This window comes from Hirundo rustica, chromosome 9 (assembly GCF_015227805.2).
Source record: "Hirundo rustica isolate bHirRus1 chromosome 9, bHirRus1.pri.v3, whole genome shotgun sequence".
Lineage (NCBI taxonomy): Eukaryota > Metazoa > Chordata > Aves > Passeriformes > Hirundinidae > Hirundo > Hirundo rustica.
Window position 1 is genome coordinate 8746677 of NC_053458.1, and position 22757 is coordinate 8769433.

Below are 22757 nucleotides of genomic sequence, written 5' to 3' on the forward strand. Positions count from 1 at the left end.
AAACTCGGGGGGCGGTGGCAGTGCTGCTGTCCTCTGCAGAGTCACCTCAAAAAAAGGCAAGAAGGGCCGCTCCGCGCTGTTTTTGCGGGGTGCCGCCCAGGCCAGCCCGGCTTCGGGTCCCCGAAAAACGTCCCCGAGAAGCGATCGCGGCGATCAAGGCGCCGAGTTTCGCCCAATCGGTTTCCCGGCCAAAGAAGGATGGTTGGGTTCGAGGGTGCGGGGGGAAGCGCGGGGCGCTCCTCGCTCCCGGGGCGAGGGCAGGAATAGGTTGGAATAGATTTCAATAGGTTCACCCCCTCCTTCTCTTTTCCGAGAGGATCACTAGGTATCCCATAACCTCAGGTTAAAAAAAAAAAAAATAAAATTATATATATATATATACAGAATAAAAATAAACACAAGAAAGTGGCCCTTGGAGCCTTCTGGTGTCCCGAGCCAGACCGATCCCTTCTTTTTTCTTTTGGTCAAAATTTGTACAAAATATCAAGCTCAAATTAAAAGGTCCTCTCCCCCCCTCTTATTCTTTCTTGTTCCCTTAATTCCTGTCTAAACGGTTTTGCTCTGGGAGAAGAAATCTTTTCTATAGGAGGGAGAGAGGGGAAAAAAAAAAAAAAAACCTTCAAGAAGAGAAGGGTATTATTGTTTTAATCCTCTTACCCGCAGTCATTTTAAAACAGGGTGTTTTGGAGCCTGAAATGGCGTCTCGTCTCCCAATCCCATCCTAAATCCTCCTGGGCTGGGAGAGAATCTAAAGGCAAGGAACTGGCATCTATTAGCAATCTCTCTAAAGGCTTTAAACTGCTCTTTCTGCTGCGAAGGCATGGCAAAGCTGAAAAGCAAACACAACCACCGCTCCCGTTAGTGAGTTCTGCCAGATAACCAGCCCGGCCGCTGGACGGGGAGGTACCTGCGAAAATCCCGCAGAGAGAGTAAAGAGGGAAAGAAAAGGAAATACAAGAAAAGGAAAAGCCGGTTTTCCACTTTTTATATACCGAAGGGGAAAAAAAAAATATTTCGGGGGAAAAAGTGTATTTAAAAAAAAAAAAAAAAATGAGCGGGGAGATGCGTTAAGTGTTCGCTCTTTCCCCGTCGAAGCCCCGCGGGGTCCCGCTCGCCCGCTGTCCCTCCCTCTGCCTTCCCCGGCTCCCCAGTCCCGGCTGCCGCAGCGGAGCTTCCCCGACGGGGCGGGCGGAGAATCCGTCGCCCATCGCTCCTCTGAGCTCCTTCTACCGCTCCTGTTTTATCTCTCCGCGTTCTGACCGTGCCCGTTCCCCCAACCCCCGATTTTAAAGAGGAGTAGAGGGGTGCAGCAGGCTAAGCTGGGACAGCGAAGCGGCCAGGAGGAAGCTGGGGGGCCGCGGTCGCTCTGTAATTAAAGTTGGGAGATTATCCCCCACCAGCATCACCACCCAGGGGCCGTCGTGGGAGAGGGAAACTTCGGGGTCCGATCCAGCGTGGTGCTAAGCTGGGGGAGCGGGGAGAGGCACGGCTTCCCTTCCCTGCGCCTTACGGTCCCCATCACCCCCCCGGTCCTGGCTCCAGCCCTCCTCCCTCCACCGGCATCCCGTCCGCTCCCAGGGATTTAATTAGGCGTTTACACCTCGGCTCCGAGTAAATGACTAGTAAGGAGCGTCGGGGGGTGGGGGGTGTACCAGCAGCCCCGTTTTGATTGACAGGGTGGAGGACCATTGAAAATCTTGCTGGGTAGCTCCCGGGTCGCTATGAAGCTCCTTTTAAAAATCCTTCTCCAATGCTGCCTCCCGGTAGATGGCAGCTCCGCCGGGCGCGCAGGCAGCGCGCAGGCAGCGCGGGCGGATGGAGTAGGGCGGGCCGGGGCGCAGCGCCGCGCTCCCACGCGTGTCCGCGCTCCCACGGCGGGCGGAGAGGCTGCCCCACCGCCCCAGGTAAGAGCCAAGAGCCCTCCGGGTGCGCTGGGGATGCCGGCGGGGAAAGAAGAGGACTTTGGGGATTGCTCGCGAGGAGGGGGAATGTGGCCGTGGGGAATGCTCGGCTGGCGGGGATGCGCGCACGGCCGAGGAGAAACCCAGCCCGGGCTCCAGCGCGAATTCTCTGTCCCCCTGTGCCTCTTTGTTTCCTTTTTTTTTTCTTTTTTTCTTTTTCTTTTCCTTTTTTGTTTTTTCTTGTTTATTTGGAGTATACCACGCTTTAAAAAAAAAAAAAAAAAAAAAAAAAAAAAAAAACGAACAACCGCGAAAAAAAAATAATGTAAACCCCCGCTACCAGCTCGGGGCCTCGTTCCCTATCGGCTCCGACTGCCAGCCCGCTCCGGTGCGGGTTTAGGCAGCTGGCGGGGATGCGAGGGCTGTAAGCCGGCTCGGGAATGGTCGCATCCCTCCCTCCGTCAACCGGGCTCCGCGGGAGGAGAGCGCAACTTTCCCCCTATTTACATAATGATGTTTCAGTAAGCTGCGCAGCCTGGGGAGAGCTGCCGAGGGCAGGAACACCCCCGAGCGGGGCCGGGAGCCGGGGACGATGGCCCCGGGATTGGGTTTTTCTTTCTGGTGCGGCTGGAAGTTGAGAGCGGAAGGGAGGGCAAGATGCCGGCAGCGCTAGGAAGAATTTCTAGGACAAATCACACCCTCAGATCACCCCGTTGCGAGGTTAGACGGCAAAACGGACGGGGAGCCCCCTGTAAGGAGCCGGCAGGCCGGTCTTTGCGCCCCCCCCTCCACGCCGTCCCTCTTCAAGGGGTGTATAAATCCCGGACCTGCGCTGTCAGCCCTTCTTGACAAATTAAGGGCTTCGCAGTCGAAACCTATTTACACCTCCATTATAGCGCTAACCAAATGGGGATCCGCATGCATATTTTTACCGCAAGAGATCTCATACATCTCCGCCAGAGCCGCCCCTCGGGCCATGGGATAACAGATAGGGAATGGGGGTGGGTTGTGCTCCGCAGCGGCCAGCACTTGAGCGGAAAAAAAGTCCGTGTCCCCACTGGGTGCTGGCTGCCCGGGGCACCCGGGACCCCCTTCCCTTGTAGGGGGCAAGGGGAGGGCGAGGGTGACCTCCCGGCTGCCTTGAGGGGATCGGACACACGGGCTCCTCTAGTCCAAAGCAAAGTCCTCGGGCAAGTTTCTCCTCCGATGGAGAAGGGGTTTGACCGCGACACTTGGCGTGCCTGTCCCTTTATCTGGGGAGAGAAGGGACGAGAAGAGCCCCATCCGGAGCCATCCTGTCCCCGCGGTCGGCGGCTTTTCCCGGCTGCGCTTTCCGTTTATTTCCAGGCGGCGACCTCGGGTGCCTCGGGGGGAAAAAGGGGTCAGCGCATCCCGGGACAGGTCCTCGGTGTCCTCGAGGGTCGCCTCGGCGAGGCCGTCAGCAGAAGGGAGGGAGGGAGCAGCATCCCCCGTTTCCCGGTGGGATTCCCGCACCGAGCGCTGCCCGCTCCCTTTGCAAACGAAACGCGGCCTGAGCGAGGTGGTACCGCAGGGCCAGAGCAGGACAGGGTTCGGCCCAGCACCCTTGTCCCTGGCTGGGAGCTTTGCGGGCTTGTCCCCGCACCCTGCGCTCCAGCCGGCCGCGCTCCGGCTGTGTCCCGCATCCCGGCTTCGCGGAGGAAAAAGAAATGTCCCCGCTCCGCCTCATCCCGTCCCCTCCGGCGGCCCCCTCCAGTTCCACTTGGTTAGCTCAAGTTTTCCATGTAAATGACAGTAATAAATATCTAATCATGTCCCGCAGCTATCGGCGGCTCGCCGAGCAGCCGGCATTAATGAGACATCCAGGGGAAGTGGGGGGGGAAAGGAGAGGGAAAAAAAATTTTAAAAAGGAAAGTTTTCCGCTCTCCCTGAAATGGTTTCTAGAGGCGAGGCCCGGCCGAGGTGCGGGGGGATCTGGAACGATCCTAACTGTGGGGTCGCGCTCAGGGTCAAACCCGTCCCCTCCAATTAACCCCCTCCCCAAAATCCCAGCAATTCCCCTCGAGGGAGGGGCGAGTCCGGTCGCATCCCCGGGCTGGGGGCCGCTGTCCCGAAAGCCCCGCGGAGATGCGTGTGCCCATCCCCGCCGTGATTCCCAAACAATTAATGGAGCTGCAATGAGCTTTGAATGCTGATGGTGGGGCCGAGGGGCGGGGTGGGGGGGAAAGGCTGCGGCTGAAATTAAACCATGAGAGTTGGATTTGTTCGCCTAACGCTAAACAAATGGACTGATTACCTTCTTTCCAAACGCATCAGTCATACTACATTAAGTAGCAGAGAGCTAATTATCCCAATTAGGAGGCTGATTTATAATTAATGGCTTGGACCAAGTGATAATTGGATGTTAATGGATAACAGTTTTGTCTGAAGTAGCCTCCCACTTCCCCGAAGGCAGGGCTGGAGGGTTTGGGGTTTATTTACCCTACTCTGTCCCTCACCTCCGCACGGAACACAAAGCAAAAGAGAAGCGAAATCTGTTCTTAGCGGGGTCGGGTGAGAACCTCCTCAGCCTGGGGGAGCCGCTGGCCCCTTCCCCGCCTGCCCGGGGCTCAGCGAGAAGGGCTGCGGGGGTAACCTTCAGCATCCACCTTCCCCAGATTTCAAGCAATACCTGCGGCTTTTTTCCTCTCCTCCCTGAGTTTCCGAGCCGCGGACCGCTGACCCTGCTGTGTACCTCATCCACCTGCAGGACGTGGGTCGTGTTCTCGATGAAGGGCAAAGGCTGAGCCCCACGGGGTGCCCTAGTGAGGCTGTTCCTCTCCCCTGCCCGTCCTAGGGAGAGCAGGACGGGACTCACCCTGAGGATGAGAGCTTTCGCACCCTGCCTGGCCCACGCTTCCCCCCGTGCAGTGGCGGGCAGGGAGTAAATCTGCAGTTTCTCACTGCCCTGTGTTTCTCCTGAGCACATCTCAGAACTGGCTTGCTGTCTGTCTATCTTCTCTCTTCCATGTTCACTTTTCACCCTTGGGTAAGACGATGGAAGTCAGTCCCGCTTCCTTGTTCGCCCCAGCCGGAGAGACTTAGACCTACAAGTCCTTGGCTTTGGGATTGTGTTTCTAAGTTCAGTTTTTCCATTCCAACTAAGAACTGCAATGGGCATGAAATTCCTGAAAGGGTAAGAGTGACTTCAACCCTGGGTTATCCCATGACTGATGAGAAGTTGTATTAAATTACACCAACATAGTCAATGCAAAAAATACACCCAAAACTGTGCCATCAGTGCACAGAAAGACGGTTTAGATCTGCTTTCCAGGTTTTCCCGCTAGTTTAAAGAGATCTTGATGTCTAAATGGGAGATTCTCCTCACGCTCACACACAGGAGCAGGATCTTTCTGCCGTATCAGGAGGCACAGCTCCGTCTCACGGTGCTGGTGCAGATGCTGCTTTTCCTTGGTGCCGGTGTCGCTGCCTGCACCAAAAAAACGGAGTCAAAGGAGCTTCCCGCAAATCAGGGAAAAGGACAGGCTTGCCAGGCAAAGTTTTGCACAATATAGTTGTGGAGGGAGTGACTGCAGAGGGTTTTGTTCCCTGTGTCTTCATCTTGTAAAATAATGTTTTACTGAGAAAGGAGGAAATCGGATGAAAAGAAGCCGGAGTGAGCAGTTTCTTTTTCCTCTGTCATTTTCACAGCCAGCCCTGACAAAACAAAGGTGCTGCAGGGCCCCGGACCAGCTCTTCTGATACAGCTACCTGCTGGTTTTACTGGTGACACTATGGGTGAACTGTTTAGCAGAAGTAGTCCACGTTTTCTAAGATTCCAGTGGTTTTTCAGGGGCCTCTCAAAACTCAGCTTGTCAAGTTGAAAATGGTTCTACTGAGGTACTGACGAATGTCAGCTGGGCTTAAACCATTTCAAAAGGTTGAGTGCTGCTTTCCACAACTCGTGTCTGAACAGAACGTTTATAGTTACCTTGCTTCATCTGGAAAAATGTAGGAGTAGGGAAAATCCTGAAGAATGGGGATTCAATAAATCCCAAAATTTCCAATCCTATACAGCTACTGACAAACTAATCTACTTCGGGGGAATTTCCATCAAAATGTGCTGGTGGAGAATTTGAAAATGTAGCCAAATAGTCAAAAATTAATTCATGGTGCACGGGGGTTAACCAAACCCTGTGTCTTTTCCCACCAGTTTATTTCACTCTAAGAGTTACTGAAAATTATTTTTTTTTCCCCTTTGAACTTCATTAGGTTTTGGATTAGACTTCTTCTCTTTCCTAAAGCAGTGGAATTACAGCTCCTGGGAAGGAGAGAGTCTCTGAGGGAGGGCTGGGAGCGGGATGGACCAGCAGTTCTCCGAAGGCAGGGAAAGAAATATTTCCACCAGGAGTTGTGGGTAGCTGGCACAGCTCTCTCAGGACCAACAGCAGCCCCTGTATGGCCAGAGCAAATACCAACTTGAGAAACGGTGCCGTAAAACTGAAAGTGTGGGTGTGATGCTTGGGAACTCCGCTAGGATCTTCCAAAGCAAGAGTGACAATTGCACCGGGGAAGACGAGCTGGTGGATCTCGCCAGGGAGAAAATGCTCTTCCCAAGGGAGCTGTGGAAAGCTGACGTCCCCAGCCGTGCCGAGCAGCGGGCGCAGCGGGCAGGGAGCAGCTCTGCGAGCTCCGGGCGTGTGTTAGCCCCAGGTGGGCAAACCTCTGCTGAGGGACTCCGCGTCTCCCCACAAAAACCCCGCAGACATTCGGCGGCTCTGCCTGCTTTACAGCGCGCAGCTCTTTAGAGCACACATCACCTGCTGGTGGCCAAAATACATTGCTTACCTTGGCAGCCGCGCTTAACTCGGCGTAGGGATCCAGACGCTTACGGGAAGGGAAGCCTTGCATGCACCCGTGGTGCTCCCTGGCACTGCTGCCACCAGCTCCAGCTCGTGGCCCTGTTTTAAGGTGGCACAAGCCTTTCCCCCACCCCAGCCCCTCTTTGTGAAAGCCACGGAGCTCAAGCATTTTTTTTTTTAGTGGTAGGACGAAAATTGGTGTTACCACTTGCAAAGAAGAAAAATTTCAAACTTCTGGTTTATTCTTTTAAGGTATTAGAAGTCCCCCACAATTCCAATGCTCGTGGAGCTGCCCTTCAGGTTGGTGGGGGTTTTTTGGTTTTGTGGTTTGGTTTTTTTTTTTTCTCTTTTTCTTTTAGACCAAGGTAGGACTGTCTGGCATTTTGTCTCATAGTGGATTTAAGTTCTGCGTAGGAGCAGTTGCCATCCTGTGTTTTGTGACTGTTGTTTGGAGTGCTGCAAAAACCATCTGCAGACGCAGGGTCCAGCTGAACTTGCAGAAATGTCCTGAGTTCAGGCACTCAGCTTCTGTTACTTTCAAATTTTGCTTGTTCTTTCTGTCTCTCAAAATCACCTTCGAGCAGAATTGCACTTGGCATCATAACCTGACAACCCTCCATCTAATCAGCTAAAAGATCACCTAGGAAAGTCCTTTTGTGCCAGCGGGGTTAAACTCCAGCAGCGTGCCAGAAACCACTGCATTTCACAAAGACACGCTGCTCCCCTCCTCGTGAGCATACCAAACTCTCTCAGCTTAACACCCAGAGCTTACAGCTTCGACTTTTTACTTTCTACTTGATGAGTAGTGGTGATGGGAGGAGGAATCACCCTCCCTGTGTGCCTCATCCCAGTGCCTGCCCATGGCTGCCAGCATCTGGGCCGAGGCACTGCACTGGGAGTGCCTGGGGCAAGCTTGCATTCCCTCCTGCCAGCCTGGCTGCCGGGCTTGCAGCACCTGGGAGCAGCTGGAGAGGAGCTGGGAATGTCTTAAACCACCTCAAAATATCTTTACAAAGCTTATCTGTGCACAGATCTTGTTTGATCTCCCTTGTTAGGGCTCAGGGTCAGATTGTCAGATCAGCGTGGCTGTGGTACCCAGGACAGACACAGGTCCTTGCCACTAAAGGTCACAGGCTTAAAAACATATTTTGACATAGAACTGTAGATCCTTGTCTTCTTAGTGAGACTGTCATGGGTAAAATCCTCCAGGATATTGCTCCCTCTTCCAGGGATGGGAGATGCCCGAACCAGAAATCCCAAGAGGCTGCCTTCCAAGACGGTCAGTTTGCTCATGGGAACAATCTGCAATCAAATATGCTGCAGGCAAAAGCTGTTTTGAGGGCAGAGAACGAGCAGCAAGCCACCCTCCTGCTTCCAGCAGCCCTTTGGGAAGGGCAGGGTTTCGTTTGGAAAATTCCCTTTGCCAGCATTAGGGAAAAACCAAACGATGCTTCTCAAGAAAGCCTTTTTCACAGAAGTGAGGCCATGGACTGAGCAGGTACTTTGTTGTTTTTCTTTCACCAGAGATAAACTCTTTAGGCAGCTCGTGAATTCAGCAACGTGATTGCAGGGTACTTTAAGGTTACTCCAAGTCCTGAATTCAGGGCAGCCCAGAGCTGCTCTCAGCTCTGGGGGCAGGAGAGCAGCTGGGCAGCACAGGAGGGCGTGAGCTGGCTGCAGCGGGATGCGGCCGCATTCCATAGCCACGGATGTGGAGCGTGCAGCAGCAACGCTGGCAGAGCTGTGCTCTCGGCTTCAGTCTCCATTCTGGTGTGCATGATAAGAAATCTTAAATGCGTGATTTTTTTGTTGTTGTTGTTGCTGACTGATCTCGAAGCAGGATGAGATGAGACACTAGAGTCAAAGTGATCTTCACATCAAGAGCTTTTCTTGTTTGCCCGGGAAAATGCTCCACTTCGATCTAATTTCCAAGAGCTTGAAGAAGGAAGGTTTGTCTTGATTTGATCTATAATCACTGCTTGTCTCGTGTAAATTACGACAGGCAAGGGATTTCTCACCACAGTGATGTTTAGTGATGCCACTCCTGGCGCTACACTGCAAGCTGCTGGGCTCCAAGCCCTAAAACTTTTCCCCCACTGAAAAGCAGAGCCTTTAAGGACATCTTTAATTAATTTTCTTTATTTTGGACCTAGCAAGCCTGCCCTCTGAAGAGTGCCTCTGCAAACAGAGGCATTGGAAAGCCTTTTGCCAGGAAGTGTCTGATGGATCACGCAGTTCTGTTATCTTTTGGGTGAAAAATGATGATTTCACAAAAGCCTTAAATAAAAACTACAGCAACTGATGTGAGTTCCCTCTGTCAGCCAGGGCCTGTTACCTCAGCTTCTCACAACCTGGCGTTGAGAATTCCTAGGGTCCTGCAACAAAACTTCCTTGTTCCAGGAAGATGCTCTGAGGTTTGGTTTATAAAAATTACGAGCCCTCTCACATCCAATTATGTTTCCACTACAAATAGATGAGCATTACAAACACAGTTGCTGTGCTCATCATCAGCACAGCCTCAAAGAGTTAATTACTTGACAAGGTCTACCCAAAAATGGCGACGCTGTCCCTCACTGGAAGCATTTCCAGATTTCTGCTGCTAGCAATCCTCCTGGTTTTAAGAAAATTGTCTCTTTATTTGTACCAAAGTCGCTAGGAATAGCTGAGTGTGAGCTGCAAGAATTGGTGTAACTGCTCAGGTGTTGCTTTCGGTGCGTTGTCACTTATTTAACTAGGTCCTGCTTAATTAAGATCTCTCTCTGCACTTAGAAATTACCTTTATTTAAATTTAAACCAGGGATTTTCACAGGTGTAAAAATATTTCCGGAAGATCAGAAATGCAGAGCCCTGGGGGGTGTTTTGGGAGCTGTTCTCAGTTCCTTATTTCAGTTATAAGGAAAGTCTTTTGGAAGCCTGTTTTTGTAGTGCATGCTGCTCTTGGACTTTGGTGTTTGACCGAGAAACTGTGATGTGTTTCAGTATTTCAAATCATCTATATTTCACCCACTACAAAGGTGAAGTTGTTTCCTTAGATTTTCTGTAGTCTCAAATGGGGAACAAAACTGATTTATAACGTGTTGGTTATTATCTTATGCGATTTGGGGCCTTTATATACCTAAAAGATTTAGGGATATATTAAAAAAAAAAAAAAAAATTTGAAGAAAACCTCTTTCTAGGATCATTTTATTCAGAACCTCACAGGTATGTAATTCATTTAGTACCAAATACATATAAACCCAATCTCTGTCTATAGAGTGGGCCTGTTTTCCCAGAATTAGAGTTACGCAGATTCAAAGATTTGTTATTTATCTTTCTGATTTGAAGTGTTTCTGAATAAGGAATTAAAGCATAAAATCATAATGCAGAACAGCTCCAGGGGAGGTGAGGGTGGATATTCTGCCGTGATTCTGTTTTCAATCATGTTTTTTGCCAGTGGTAATAAGGGGGAAAGGATGTTCCAGCACAAACCATTTGCTGTTTTTCCCTGTTAGTAATGAACAGTGGGTTCCTGTGCTTTGCATAAACACCAGCACTGATTTGTAGCACTTTTGCAGGTCCTCAGGCTGAGGACCACAACTTTTTTTTTACCTGACAAGGCTACTCCTATTTTTTTCTGTCACCTGCAGAACCCTGAACACCAATCAAATGCAGCAGGCTTCTGTTTCATGCTTGATTTTTTTTTTTTAACTGATTTTTTTCTCGTGCTCAAGCTGTGCCTTGCATCAGGGCATAGACCCGAGGCTGTGCCGTGCTCTTCCAAAGTTTAAATGCATCTGTGGTGAATCTCTTCATAAACAATGAGCTATAGTTTTGAAATTCCCTTCTGAAAGCGACTTTCTAAAGTCCAGATTTGACTTTTTGTTTGGTTGGTTGTTGTTTTGTTTTGGTTTATTGTGTACAGCTTATTTCCCACGCAATGAAGGCCTCATACACCCTCTCAACCATCACCAGCCTTCCCATTTTGAGGACAGATTTGATGAAGTGATAAAGAAAGTGGCGCCCATCAGTCAAAACCTGACTGGCATCCTCTTCTTGACACCTCTAGGAATAATTCAGTATTTCTGACTCATAGGTTTCATTACCCCATTCTTTATGATGGCATGTGAGGGTCTCATGTAGATCAATGAATTTATTCTCAGTGTTCAATGAATTTAATATCAGTGTTTCTTTGAGTTTGGGATGACTCTCTTTGAAAGGAAAAGAGATAATGATCCAAAGCCCCTGTAAAGCTGCATGTCCGACATGCAGCCTCAGCCTCATCTCACCTGACAGTGTTTGCTTGAGAAGGGAAAATGTCTTGTTTATGATCTTGTTTTGGTGATTTGTTGGGGTTGTTTTGGCTTTGTTTGGTTTTTTGTGTTTTTATTTTTCCTGATTGGATGGAAAATATGGATGTATTCTTGCCAGGGACTTTTCAGAAAATTTCAATACCTCATTTTTTAACTTGTTCTCAGATCTATCTCAATTCCACATATACACAAGCCACTAGGAACAGGAGTTTTCACCTGATGAGGAAATGCATGGGTCTGCCCTCACATCTTCTCTCAGGACAGAATTACATACAAAATTATACCAATATAAGTTGCCAGTTAAATAGGGAAACTTCAAGCCTTGCACAAAGCTGAGAATATCAAACCCCAGGGTCAGATCTCCCCTGCGTGCCTCTCTGTTACGTGGTGCACAAAAAACTGCATCACTCTCGTGGTGTGTGACTCCGTGGGACCCTGGGGTTTTCAAGGCCAGTGCTGGGCAGGGATGGATGGGATCCACGCTGGTTGGAGCAGTGCAGCTCTGCTCTGGGATTAGAGGGTTCCTGTTTCGGGCTGCTAAATGTGCAAATTGTTTTGCATCAGACTGAGCGGCAGCAGCTGAATACAGAGTGCTGGGGTCCCTGGATCAGTCTGGCATGGGCAGGATCCTTCACTGCCTGGCCTCAAAGCAGTGCAGGAATGGAGAAAGCTGGATTTCTCATAGACAGCAGCAGTTCAAGCTAAGGAGAATCCCATGTCCTCTCTGTGAGGCTGGCAGAGCACAGCCCCTGCAGTCTGAGAAGTCTGCAGGCTTGGGAAGAAATACAGGCACAGCTCCCATGAATCCTTCCTAATGAAAACAAGAGCGAGAGGCAAGGGCCGTAGGAGGGGTTTTGGCACTGAGGTAGCAAAGCCAGGACTGTGGAGACAGAAGGAGTGGGAACCCCGGCAGGGTCTGGTGCGGGACAGGGCGAGGAGACCTCACAGCCCGGTGTTGTGAAACGTGGGGAGCTGGGAGAGGGCGAGACTTGTGATGCTGGGGGTGGGAGAGTGTTTGGTGCTGCCCGAGGGGCCGTGAAGGAGGAGAGCTCCAGCCCCAGGAGGTGCCAGCCCAGGCAGCATCTGCCCTTGGGCTGAGCAAACGCGGCCGGGTCAGCGCACAGGCTCCCGGCAGGGGCATTTTCCTCTCACTTATTGTTTTCCTGCACCTTTTCTCAGCTTCCATCTCCTTTCTTCACTGCTCCTAACTCTTCAGTGATCTCTGGTGCACAGAATCAGGATGAGGAATCAGCTTTTTTTCACCCTGTTGTCCTCCCAGCTTATCCATAGCTGCTCAAGCCCATACTCTTCCATAAAGCAATTCAAACTTTGCTCTCATCCTCCTCCTGGCTGCGCCTGTTCCTGAGGCCCTCCAGCCACGCAGAGACATAAAAGATGCATTTGCAGATTTTGAAAATTAAAACCATCTATACAGCCAGTGGGAAGGGATCAGCTTATTTGGTTGCTTAATGAAATATAAAGATTATTTTAACCAGTGTAAGCACTATTCGACAGCTTGTGAAACACAGCGGTGGCTTGATGAATGGCTTTCTCCATTAAAAAAAATTGCTGCATGATGTCTTTTAAATATTTAATTTATCGGGGTTGGAGCGAGCTCGGAGCTGACAGTTAAACAGGAGCTATTTGTGGTCTCAGTTAACTTTGCTTACCCGGCTGAACCGTCTCGCTCAGTAAATTCCCTCATTTTTTATACGGAATCTGGGATGATGCATTTGCTGCACAAGTGAGTAGGAAGTTCTGCCTGTTGTCTGCACTGCAGCGTAGCTGGCAGTTATCACCAAAGCTGTGATGGGCATTGACTCCCACCCTGAGTCCACCCCTATGAAGTCCTTCTCTTTTTTCTTTTGTTTTTAATGCACTTTCTTCTAGGCCACCCAAAAATGTACACAGAAAATAATCTTTTAACAATCAAAACCACTAAAATATTCCTGGAGCAAGTGTTTCAGTGGAAACATCGGGCTCCAGACACAACCCCACTGGCAGTGTCCTTGGAAGACTGTATAGTATGGGAAAATTCCCCTCCTCTCCCTCTTCATTTTGCCTTTAATGTGCCAGCTTGCTACACAGCCGACGACATGCAAGGGGGATTAGAAAAGAAAAAACAGGCGTTTCTGTGAGTTGGGAGTCAAAGACACTTGGCCTCCCACATATCTTCTGGCAAGGCTGAGCCCCGGTGTGGATTCTCCAGCCTATTAAGGACAGAGGTCTGGCAGCAGCCCAGGGCAGTTAATAGGTTCCGTGCCCTCAAATGGTTTTCACGAAACACGCAGGAACTTAATAAGCTTTGAGACCTCCATCCCGCTGGCCAAAGCTGGTGCAAGCAGCCAGCTGGTCCTCCAGTGAGGAGGCAGAATGAAGTTGCAGATCTCTGTTTTGCTGCCTGTGTTGGCCAGAAAAGCCAGTCCTGCCCTTGTCTGTGACAGCGAGCCAGTGGACGGCTTTTTTGGGTGGTACGATGCCCCTGGGAAATGAACAACACCAAGGATGGGGTGAGGCTGCACCACAGGTCAGTCTTTCCCAGGTGATGGGAGATGTCCTCTGTGGCCATGTCAATGGTACATGTCACTGGAACATGTCCCTTAACACGCCCCACCAGCAGCAAAGCTTTGCAGTCCAAGAGAGCAACATCACAGCTGTAATTTCGCTGTGAACCCCATTGTGAGGAAAATAGATAAGAATGCCAAAAATCTGTTGTTGTGTGAGTCCATCACCTTGGTCAGAGAACCAGCAAACAATTTTGTCATTGCTTAGATCTTCCCTAAGCTCCATTAGAGCAGAGCTGTGGTATCCTTGTGTTTCGGTTGGCATCTGAAATGAAAATGTCCATTTTCACATTTATCTTAGAATAATGGGGAGTCAATCCAGAGTGGGTGAACAGGCAGACACGAAGCAGATGAAGCTGGCATCAGGGTGTGTGTCAGATCTTTGGGGTGTAACCACACCCAGACCTGTCACCCTCCATCGATACTCCGTGCTGTAACAGTGCAGTGGCAGAGCACGAGGGACTTGGGCAAACAGGAATGAAGCAGAGTGCTAAATTCCAAAATTTTGGGTCTATAGTGACTGCGGCCTCTTTGAGAAGACAATCCCTAAACCAGAACTCACATTCACAAGGGTCATCCTTGAGCTGGCGGAGTATTTGACCAAACTCCAGATGCATGTTTCTCTCCCCTGTTCCTTGGCACCACAGTGCAGAGAAACTTGCAAAGGTGATGCCATGAGATGCCCCAGACCCTATTGTCCTAAATTCAGCTGCTCTTTAAGGAAGTCCTGCTTGGTCTTTGGCTGTTACACAAAGTCACTTCATGTTTGTACTTCTTACATCAAGGTGGAAAGAACAGGAGCTCAGAGCAGGAGGTGCAGTGGGACCAACTCATTTCCATGTCTCCCTCTTCACCATGAGTCTGTCCCTCCATGGTATAAATCATTTATGGAAAAATATGAAGGTCTTTTAACAGCACAGAAAATACAGCAGATAATTGTTCTTCCAAATTTTCACCGTTCAACGCATCACGTTCCTCCTAAAAACACGGGCATTTCTCCTAAAATCATCGCCTCCCTCCAGCATTTAAATTGTTTTCTGAGGCTGCCTGAAAAGATGTCTGCTTTCCTTAAGTTAGTCCAGCTGACCCTCTTTCCCTGAGCGTTTGTTCATTGCACTGACTTTCCAGATGGCAACTTGCTGATGTAAACGGTGGTTTAAAAAATTTATTTTGTGGCTAATGTTTCACAACTTCCTTTCTGATGTCTTACAAACTGCAGAAACGACGTCCTGGCGGCCCTCAGTCATTTACAACAGGGATGAATGAAGCATTGCTCGGCTTTTGAGATCAATATTAGCTCAGTTTTACAGATGGCCTGTAAGGAAAAAGAGCTTGAAGTTTCATGCAGAGGCCAGACTAGAAAAAAAAAGCCATTAGTTTTCTGAAATAATTTCCTTGCTATTGAGCTATGAAATGTCAGTATTTATTACAAACCTTATTCCCTCTTTAGCCATAACATTTTTGGTGCTGTTATGCTGCAGATTTATTTTCTTTTACATCACATGCTCTTTTCCCACCACTTCCCCCCACCCGTATCATTTGTGTTTTATTAAGAAGACCTGTTAGAAAAATGAATAATGAATGGAAAAAAAATATAATGAGTGAGTTCAGATGAGAAACGTTATTTGACACTCCAGCACTGGGATTACAAATAGTCCACTGTAGGCAGTGATAGGGGAAAAATCTCAACTAGCCCTGGGACAGAGCTAGGACAGTGCATTAAAAGTCACTGTAATATGATAAACTGTATTGTGGTATGCAAAAAAAAAAATAATTTCCCATATTTTGATCAGCACGAGCGAGATACAGTCATATTCTGAGGTTTAAGTTTGTTAGCCGGACTGGTGTTGATGGTACATCAGGTGCACAGAAGATTTTTCCATTCCTGTCCCAGAACCTGTTGGAGACGAGAGGCCAGGCAAGAAAGAGCCTTGCATGCAGCACTTTAATTCTGAGCTCAGCACTCCCAAAACTCTGCTGAGACGCCAGGGTGCCGGGACAGCGCGTCCCTAAGCCCCTCTCTCCTGTGGCTGATGTTTTGCAGGTTTATGTCACCATGCAGCACTATGGAGTGAACGGATACTCCCTGCACGCCATGAACTCGCTGAGCGCCATGTACAACCTCCACCAGCAGGCAGCTCAGCAGGCCCAGCACGCCCCCGACTACCGGCCCTCCGTGCACGCCCTCACCCTGGCTGAGAGACTGGCTGGTAAGAACAACTCATGGCTTTTGCCCTTGCCTGGCACTAAAAACCCCACACAACCATCCGCCACCATCACAAAAAAAGCAGACAAAACCCACCCCCCCAAAAAAACAACACTTCCTATGTTGGGTTGTTAGAACCCCCTTGTTGCTTGCCTTGAGTTGAGTTGAGTTGAGTTGAGTTGGGTTGAGTTGAGTTGCATTGAAACTCTTCTGGGGTGTGAGAGAGCCAAGGAGGATGGTGTGCTCCTCAGCACTGCCCCCGTGGCCAAGCTCTCAGGGGACACCTGTCCTCCAGTGTTTGCTGGCAGCTTGCTTCAGGCTGGCCTCCAACAGCTGGGAAGCTCAGGGGAGAGATGGGATATGGCTCTGATATATGGGATTGAAAAGAGAGAATTAAAAAGACACTGAAATGTTCTTTAACAAGTAAACAGAAAACAGCAAAGAATTTTCCTTTCTTGATGGTAAATAAGGGCAGAATGAGCGTGATCACAAAGTAAGCTGGATTCCCCAGCTCTTGCATTCCCTAACAGCCACCTCCTGCCATCCCTGGCCATAGCTTGTTTCTCCATGTTGTCTCTTCATGCAACTATTTTCCACTTCTTTCCTAAAAAACACTTTTTCTCTCTGGGAAATGATCTTCATTTGGATTTTACTTGGGTTTCACCTTGACCCATTGCTTTCTCGGGATCCTAGACCTTGCCTTGGGTGACACTTTCCTATGGATGCTGCTGCCTTCCATCAAACAGCACATTTTAGCTCATGAAGTCACATGTGACTTTACCCAGGCAGTGTCATTTACACAGCACCGTTGATGGTGGGGCAGCAGGACAGGAGCTGCTGGTCCAGAGCATCTGAGCTGGTTTTCTGTGTTCAGCCATGGTGGTAACTGCACTGCACTGTTGCTCTCATTAATAGGAAGTGCAAAGCCCAGACAATATTTTATGATTTAGCAGAGGTAATTGTTCAAAAACAGTGGATGGAGACCTGAGAATATTTGGTGCAGTAGGGCACATATATCTGCTCTAAATTTCAACCTGCCGCGAAACATCCAGACCTGGCTGAGATCATCAAGGGCTCCTGCAGTGCAAGTGATCAACAGCTGCAACATCACTGTTTTGGTCTGGACTTGGCTGCAGTGATGTAAAGCAGACCTGACAACAAGGACATGGAAGCTAAAGTGAAAAGTTATCATACTTGTGATTCTAGAATCTTTCCTAGAATGGAATTATCTTCCCTGAATGTCTGAAAACGTGTGTCTGTTCTAAGATAGCTTTCTAGTTGTCTGATACTAAAGTTTTAAAAAAAAAAACTGTAGAGGGATTCCTTCCAGTCTAGAGTAGGTGAGAAAAATTACCTGTCCAGACAGCTTTGCTGGGCTAAATTTAATAAATAACGGCTTAAGCCAAAGTAAGGATGCAGAAGTTTCAGGAAGGTTCTCCCAGGTGGGCAGTCCACAAAGGCGTGATGATAAAGGTCTTGGACTCTTTGGATCAGTGAGCCACAGCTGGCTGTCAAATCTTGGTGCCAGCAGTGTTCTCTTATCCAGCTGCTAATTGTCACCTTCTTGACATGGTTCTAAGTGGCCTGGGTGCTTCTCCTGGCTCTGCTGCTGGGCTATAGGGTGATGAGGAGAGCACTGTCCTTGTCCTGGTCATCCACCCCCTTGTTCCCTGCCCCTTTTAGTGTGCAGGTGGTCAGATGGGAGCAGATGGCCCTGAACCTTGCAGACCCTGGGTCTCAAGGTTCCCCTTTTCTAGCTGCAAGGATCTCTTGAAAGAGGTTTGTGATCTCTGTCTTCTAGAGTAGAGCACAGAGGACTTAATGTCTTTGGCCCTAACTAGGCTAAAGCAAAGATTAAAAAAAAAAAAAGCTATTCTCATATTCTTGACTAGAAGATTCAATTGGTTTCCTGACCTCTTATCTTTAAAATTAATAACCCACCTGGAAGACTTTCCAAATTAAATCCCACAGTCCCCTTTTCTGCATATCATTGGCAGTGTAGGCATTATGTACCTACGAGCTGTTTCCTTTCCAGTTGCCTCACATTCTGTTACTTCTGAATATCTTTCAGAGCAGGTTATAGATCTCCTTTGCCTTCCAGGGACAGTCAGAATAAAGCTGCACAAAAGCAAATGACCTTAAGTCAGAAAACAGAGGTTTCTGGAGGTAACTGCAAAGCCTCACCTGCAATTTATATCCTCCTTCTTCCACAAAGCCTGAAAACATAGTTAAAACATCAAAATAATTGCTGGTTGCCTCTCGCTGGAGTGGCCAAACTTAATGCATGAGCTGCCGCCTCTGGGGAACTGGTAGGTCTACCCTCTACTCTAGAAATTTGGGAATATTCCAGCCTGCAGGTAGGGTGTTTAACCAGTGCCCTTTCTCCTGTTTTCGTGTACTCGAAACACAAAAGCCTCTTAAAGCGTTTGGGGGCAGCTTCAATTTCATTTCATGTGTTGGAATGTCCCTTCTCCTCGCCTGGCTGCACTGTGAGCTGTGCCTGGATGCACAAGGATGGTCCCTCTGCCTCCGAAGGGGCAGCTTCATCACCTGAGTTTGAACTCCCCGAGAAGCTCCGATAGCTCTAACACAAAATTCTCTTGTAGGCAGCCAGCACGATATTGTTGAAGACCTTTAGCCTGATCCCATCTTTGCCGGGTTGCCAAAACCACGCAGCTTTGGCAATCCCCCAGAAGGGCGCTGCGAGTGCTGACCTAGAATGGAACAGCTGGAAGTTTTGGAAGAGGAATGTTTGAGCGGTGCAAAGCTGATTTGCTACGCTCCTTAGCCAGTGGATCTGAGACCGGGCTGCGTGGTGCTGGGGCTGGCCCGACAGCAGGTTTTGGTTTATTGTTTAGATTCATGTCACGATGCTCGTGACAAAAGCGCAAATAAACAGCAGCCGGAGCCTTCATCAGGCTCCGTGCGCGGATAGTGCCAGCTTTCCTCCCTGTTGTGTTGTTTTCTCGTGTGTTCATTCCTCCCTTCTACTGGAAGTCACATTCTTAACCGAATTAAAAATGATACCAGACACTGCTCTTTCTGCATTTCCTCTAGCAGAGCAAACCTCTTGCCAGACTCTTTCATTCCAGGGCTGTAGCACAGCATGTCCCAACTTGCATAATAAAGGGTGGGTTTTTTTCATTTTCAAGTAACTTATTTTCATTGATTTAAGATCTTTCTACTCCCACTAACTGTTGTGCAATAATCACGCCTCTGGTAAAATAATAAGCCCTTTACTGTTGGCCTCAGATTTTCCCCAGTCTGAATTTCTTCTCTGCCCTCAGTTTTCCAAGCTTGGTTTGCGAAGTCAGGCCTTGCTCTGCTGAGAAGAGCTCAGCACATGAGCTCTGGGCTTGCAACCAGCGGGGCTGGACGTGGCCTGGCTGGTGTTTCCACCCCAGATGCTGGAGAGCGTCAGTGCTCAGTAAAGGATGTGCTTTGGAGCAAAATGCACAAAAGCACACGAGATTAAACGCTCTCTGAACTGGAGCCCAGAACATCTCTCCAATATCATGCCTTGAAGACTACAGAGAGCTATGCACAAGACATTAAAGAAGTACAATAGTGAACGTCCCCACATCATTTTCAGTCGTGTTTCTTAGTGGAACGTGCTTATGCCGTGGTGGGTTCTGGGCATCTGCTTGTGCTGCCCCACATTGAGTTACCTCAGCCAAATTCAGCACTGGAGTCTGTCGCAGAAAGAGGTTCTCTCCCCAGAACAGGCTTCTAGAATCATAGGATGGTTTGGGCTGGAAGTGATCTCAAAGGTCATCTAGTTCTAACCCCTCTGCTATCATTTTTATCTCTTCAGACACCTCAATTTACCAGTAAAATCCATATGTATATGTTTTATTAGCTCTAAAGCAGTGGAAAAAATGTTCCGTGGTTTTTTCTGATGATAGCAGGTGCTTTATTCGATTGTCAGCGTGCAAATTCCAATAATTAAATTGGCCACTTTTCTTGTCTTCCAACGGCTGTACATTTCAAGACATCATTTTGGAGGCACGTTATGGATCCCAGCACCGCAAACAAAGGCGAAGTCGCACGGCCTTCACCGCCCAGCAGCTGGAGGCCCTGGAGAAGACTTTCCAGAAGACTCACTACCCAGACGTGGTGATGAGAGAGCGGCTGGCCATGTGCACAAACCTGCCTGAAGCCAGGGTCCAGGTACTGATATTTTGTGGGTTTGAGGGTGGGGATGTTTAGAAGAACATAACCAGGTTCTTAGAGGGCTGACAGCTCCCTTGACCTTCCAGGATTCTTCCAGTGGAACCAAAGACTTTGGGGCAGAAAGTTGTCAAAGGCTTTGGGGAGGATAAAATTACCCGAAGTCACACATCTGTTTAAGAAACTTCTAATCCATGCGCACATTTTTTAAATTTAGGATTGTCTGAAGTGTACACTGGTTCTCATTTGTTCTTTCACGTTTCTTTGGGGGAAATTTTAGAAACATCAACAGAAGTTTACTTATTTATTTATTTGTGAGGCTTTTCTGGCTTTCTCAAAAAAGTGGAGAACTGAGTAATTCCATCTGCTCTTTTCCACCAGTGCCAATATTTGTAACATCTCAGGCCGAGGTTTGGGTTTGCTTTTTGTTTTTGTTTGCCTTTTTTTTTCAGTTTCAACTGAGGAAATGTGCTAGTTCATAACCTGCTGGTGAAGAGGTTCTTGTCTTTTAAAATATTCTTCACTGTGAAGAGAAAAAGAAGTGGAAAAAAATTAGTACTTATATATAAGTATCAAGGCATTTTAATCTAAAAAACGCACTGTTTCCTTATCTAACCAACCAAATAAGCCAAGCAAGATTTGCAAATATATTTCTTCTAATCCATGTCTACTGATTTAGGTTGAAAAAATAATGGATTCTCTCCTCCTTTCCTAAATGCAGTTCCCAGACAACAGCCTATGCCTGTAATGACTTACTTTGAGTACTGCCATCATAGTTTTGATATGCCTATAACCAAACAGGTTTAGAAACTTAACAGACTGTAAGCCAATGTTCATTACAGCTGCAAGACATTCTTTGTGGATGCAGCTGCCTAACCAGTTTAGGGGAGAAAAACTAACAGACCCCAAAAAACACCAGCAGCAGAGCCCATCAAAGAGGCAATATAGAGGCTGGATTATTTTTCGGTCTGTTTGAAATGTTATTTTGTAGATTCACGGAAAACAGTTGAGCTTTAAGATCCAGCAAAGTGGAATGGCCTTTGGGCACAGTGGGCTTGTAGCACCTCATTACTTGGGGTTCCCCTGAAGCTCCAAGGCTGAATTTGGCACTAAGCAGGATTCTCACTGGTTTTTCTCCCTTGCTGTTTGTGGCCCTGAAGGTCTGGTTCAAGAACCGGAGAGCCAAATTCCGGAAGAAGCAGCGCAGCCTGCAGAAAGAGCAGCTGCAGAAGCAGAAGGACTGTGAGGGGAGCCACAGCGAGGGAAAGATGGAGCCGCCTGTGCTGGAGACCCAGGCTCCCACCCCGGACACTGAGAAGGTCCAGAGCCTCCCCAGCGAGGCTGGCACAGACCTCAACCTGACGCTGTCGGAGCAGTCTGCCAGTGAGTCGGCACCCGAGGACCAGACCGACAGAGAGGAGGAGTTCAAGAGCACCTTGGATGAGGCCAAAGTGGACAAGAGCCCTGGTGTGGACAGCAAGACTTTGAACTGCAAGAGGGCGAGCCCAAAAGCAGGTGAGGGGCAGCATCTTGATGGGGGTTGGTGTCAGGACCTGGCAGGTTGCTGGTCAGGATCCCTCTCCAAGGGGGATGCTGGTGGTTGGGAATAGATAGTCTCATATTCCCTGGGGATTGGGTGCTCATGGATAGGCTGTCCAGGCTTGCCCTCTTACCCTCAGCACTGAACAGGCCCCGCAGAGGACAGGATGACCATTGCAGCTGGAGCACTGAAAGAGCAAAGACCTGCTCCAGTTAGATCGTGGGGAGAACAGTGCCCATCAGCAGCAGGGAGCTCAGCCCCATTTTACACTCTGAGGTGCCAAGTATGGGGAAGGCACAGGCTTAGCTCTTGTGAGGTGTCACACCCTCTCTCATTCACCCTCCAGTGCAAGAGACAAGCCCATGCTGCTGCCCGAACCCTTCTGGGGTGTGAATAAGCACCTGCATCCAGCCTGTAGGAATAACAGGCTTGTGACCCATGCCCTCTGTCTCCCGCTACAGAGTCCCCTATCAGCGCGACCGTGACGCCTTCGTCCAGCAGTGGCCTGGCTCAGACTCACTCCTACTCCTCCTCGCCCCTGAGCCTCTTCCGCCTGCAGGAGCAGTTCCGCCAGCACATGGCAGCCACCAACAACTTGGTCCATTACTCCTCCTTTGAAATGGGGACACCGTCCGCCATGCCCTACTTGGGCATGAACGTCAACATGGCCCCGCTGAGCTCCCTGCACTGTCAGTCCTATTACCAGTCGCTGTCCCACGCTCAGCAGGTCTGGTCCTCGCCCATCCTGCAGGCCTCCAGCTCCCTGCCGAGCCTGAACAGTAAAACCACGAGCATTGAGAACCTGAGGCTCCGGGCAAAGCAGCACGCGGCGTCCCTGGGGCTGGACACCCTCCCCAACTGACTGCCCAGGAGAAGACGCACCAGAGGTTGGCACCACACACGGCACCCCTTGAATCCCCACCTCTTCCTGGAGCGAGGTGCTCCCTTGCAGGGAAAACTTTGCATTTAGAAACGTCTTATTAGCAACGCGGTTGCATCAGACGTTGCTACTGGCCTGGTCTTCACGAAATATTTAATGAGGAAGGGGGAAAGGATCCGTGTTTAGACAGAGGAACTGTCCTCTGGACTGCCATGAGTTCAGCCTGTAACGTTCAGGAGGAGCCCCTTGTCCTCATCCCCTCGATAAGGTGCCAACTGTGTTATATTCACTTTTTATTTTGTTGTTGTTGTTGCATTCTTTGGGGGAAGAAAGAGTCCTGCTTTGTCTTGTATATAGTTTATAATGTTGACAGCACCCATCATTTGT

General features: G+C 49.1%; 1 protein-coding gene across 1 annotated transcript; it reads left to right on the plus strand.

Annotated features, from left to right (window-relative positions):
* The first annotated feature begins 1750 nt into the window (after positions 1-1750).
* DMBX1 (diencephalon/mesencephalon homeobox 1) lies at positions 1751-22352 on the plus strand. Its single transcript, XM_040073156.2, is given in 6 exon segments — positions 1751-1848; positions 1850-1904; positions 15619-15784; positions 19772-19950; positions 21111-21465; positions 21952-22352. Coding segments are annotated over 6 exon segments (1254 nt in total).
* The last annotated feature ends 405 nt before the right edge of the window (positions 22353-22757 follow it).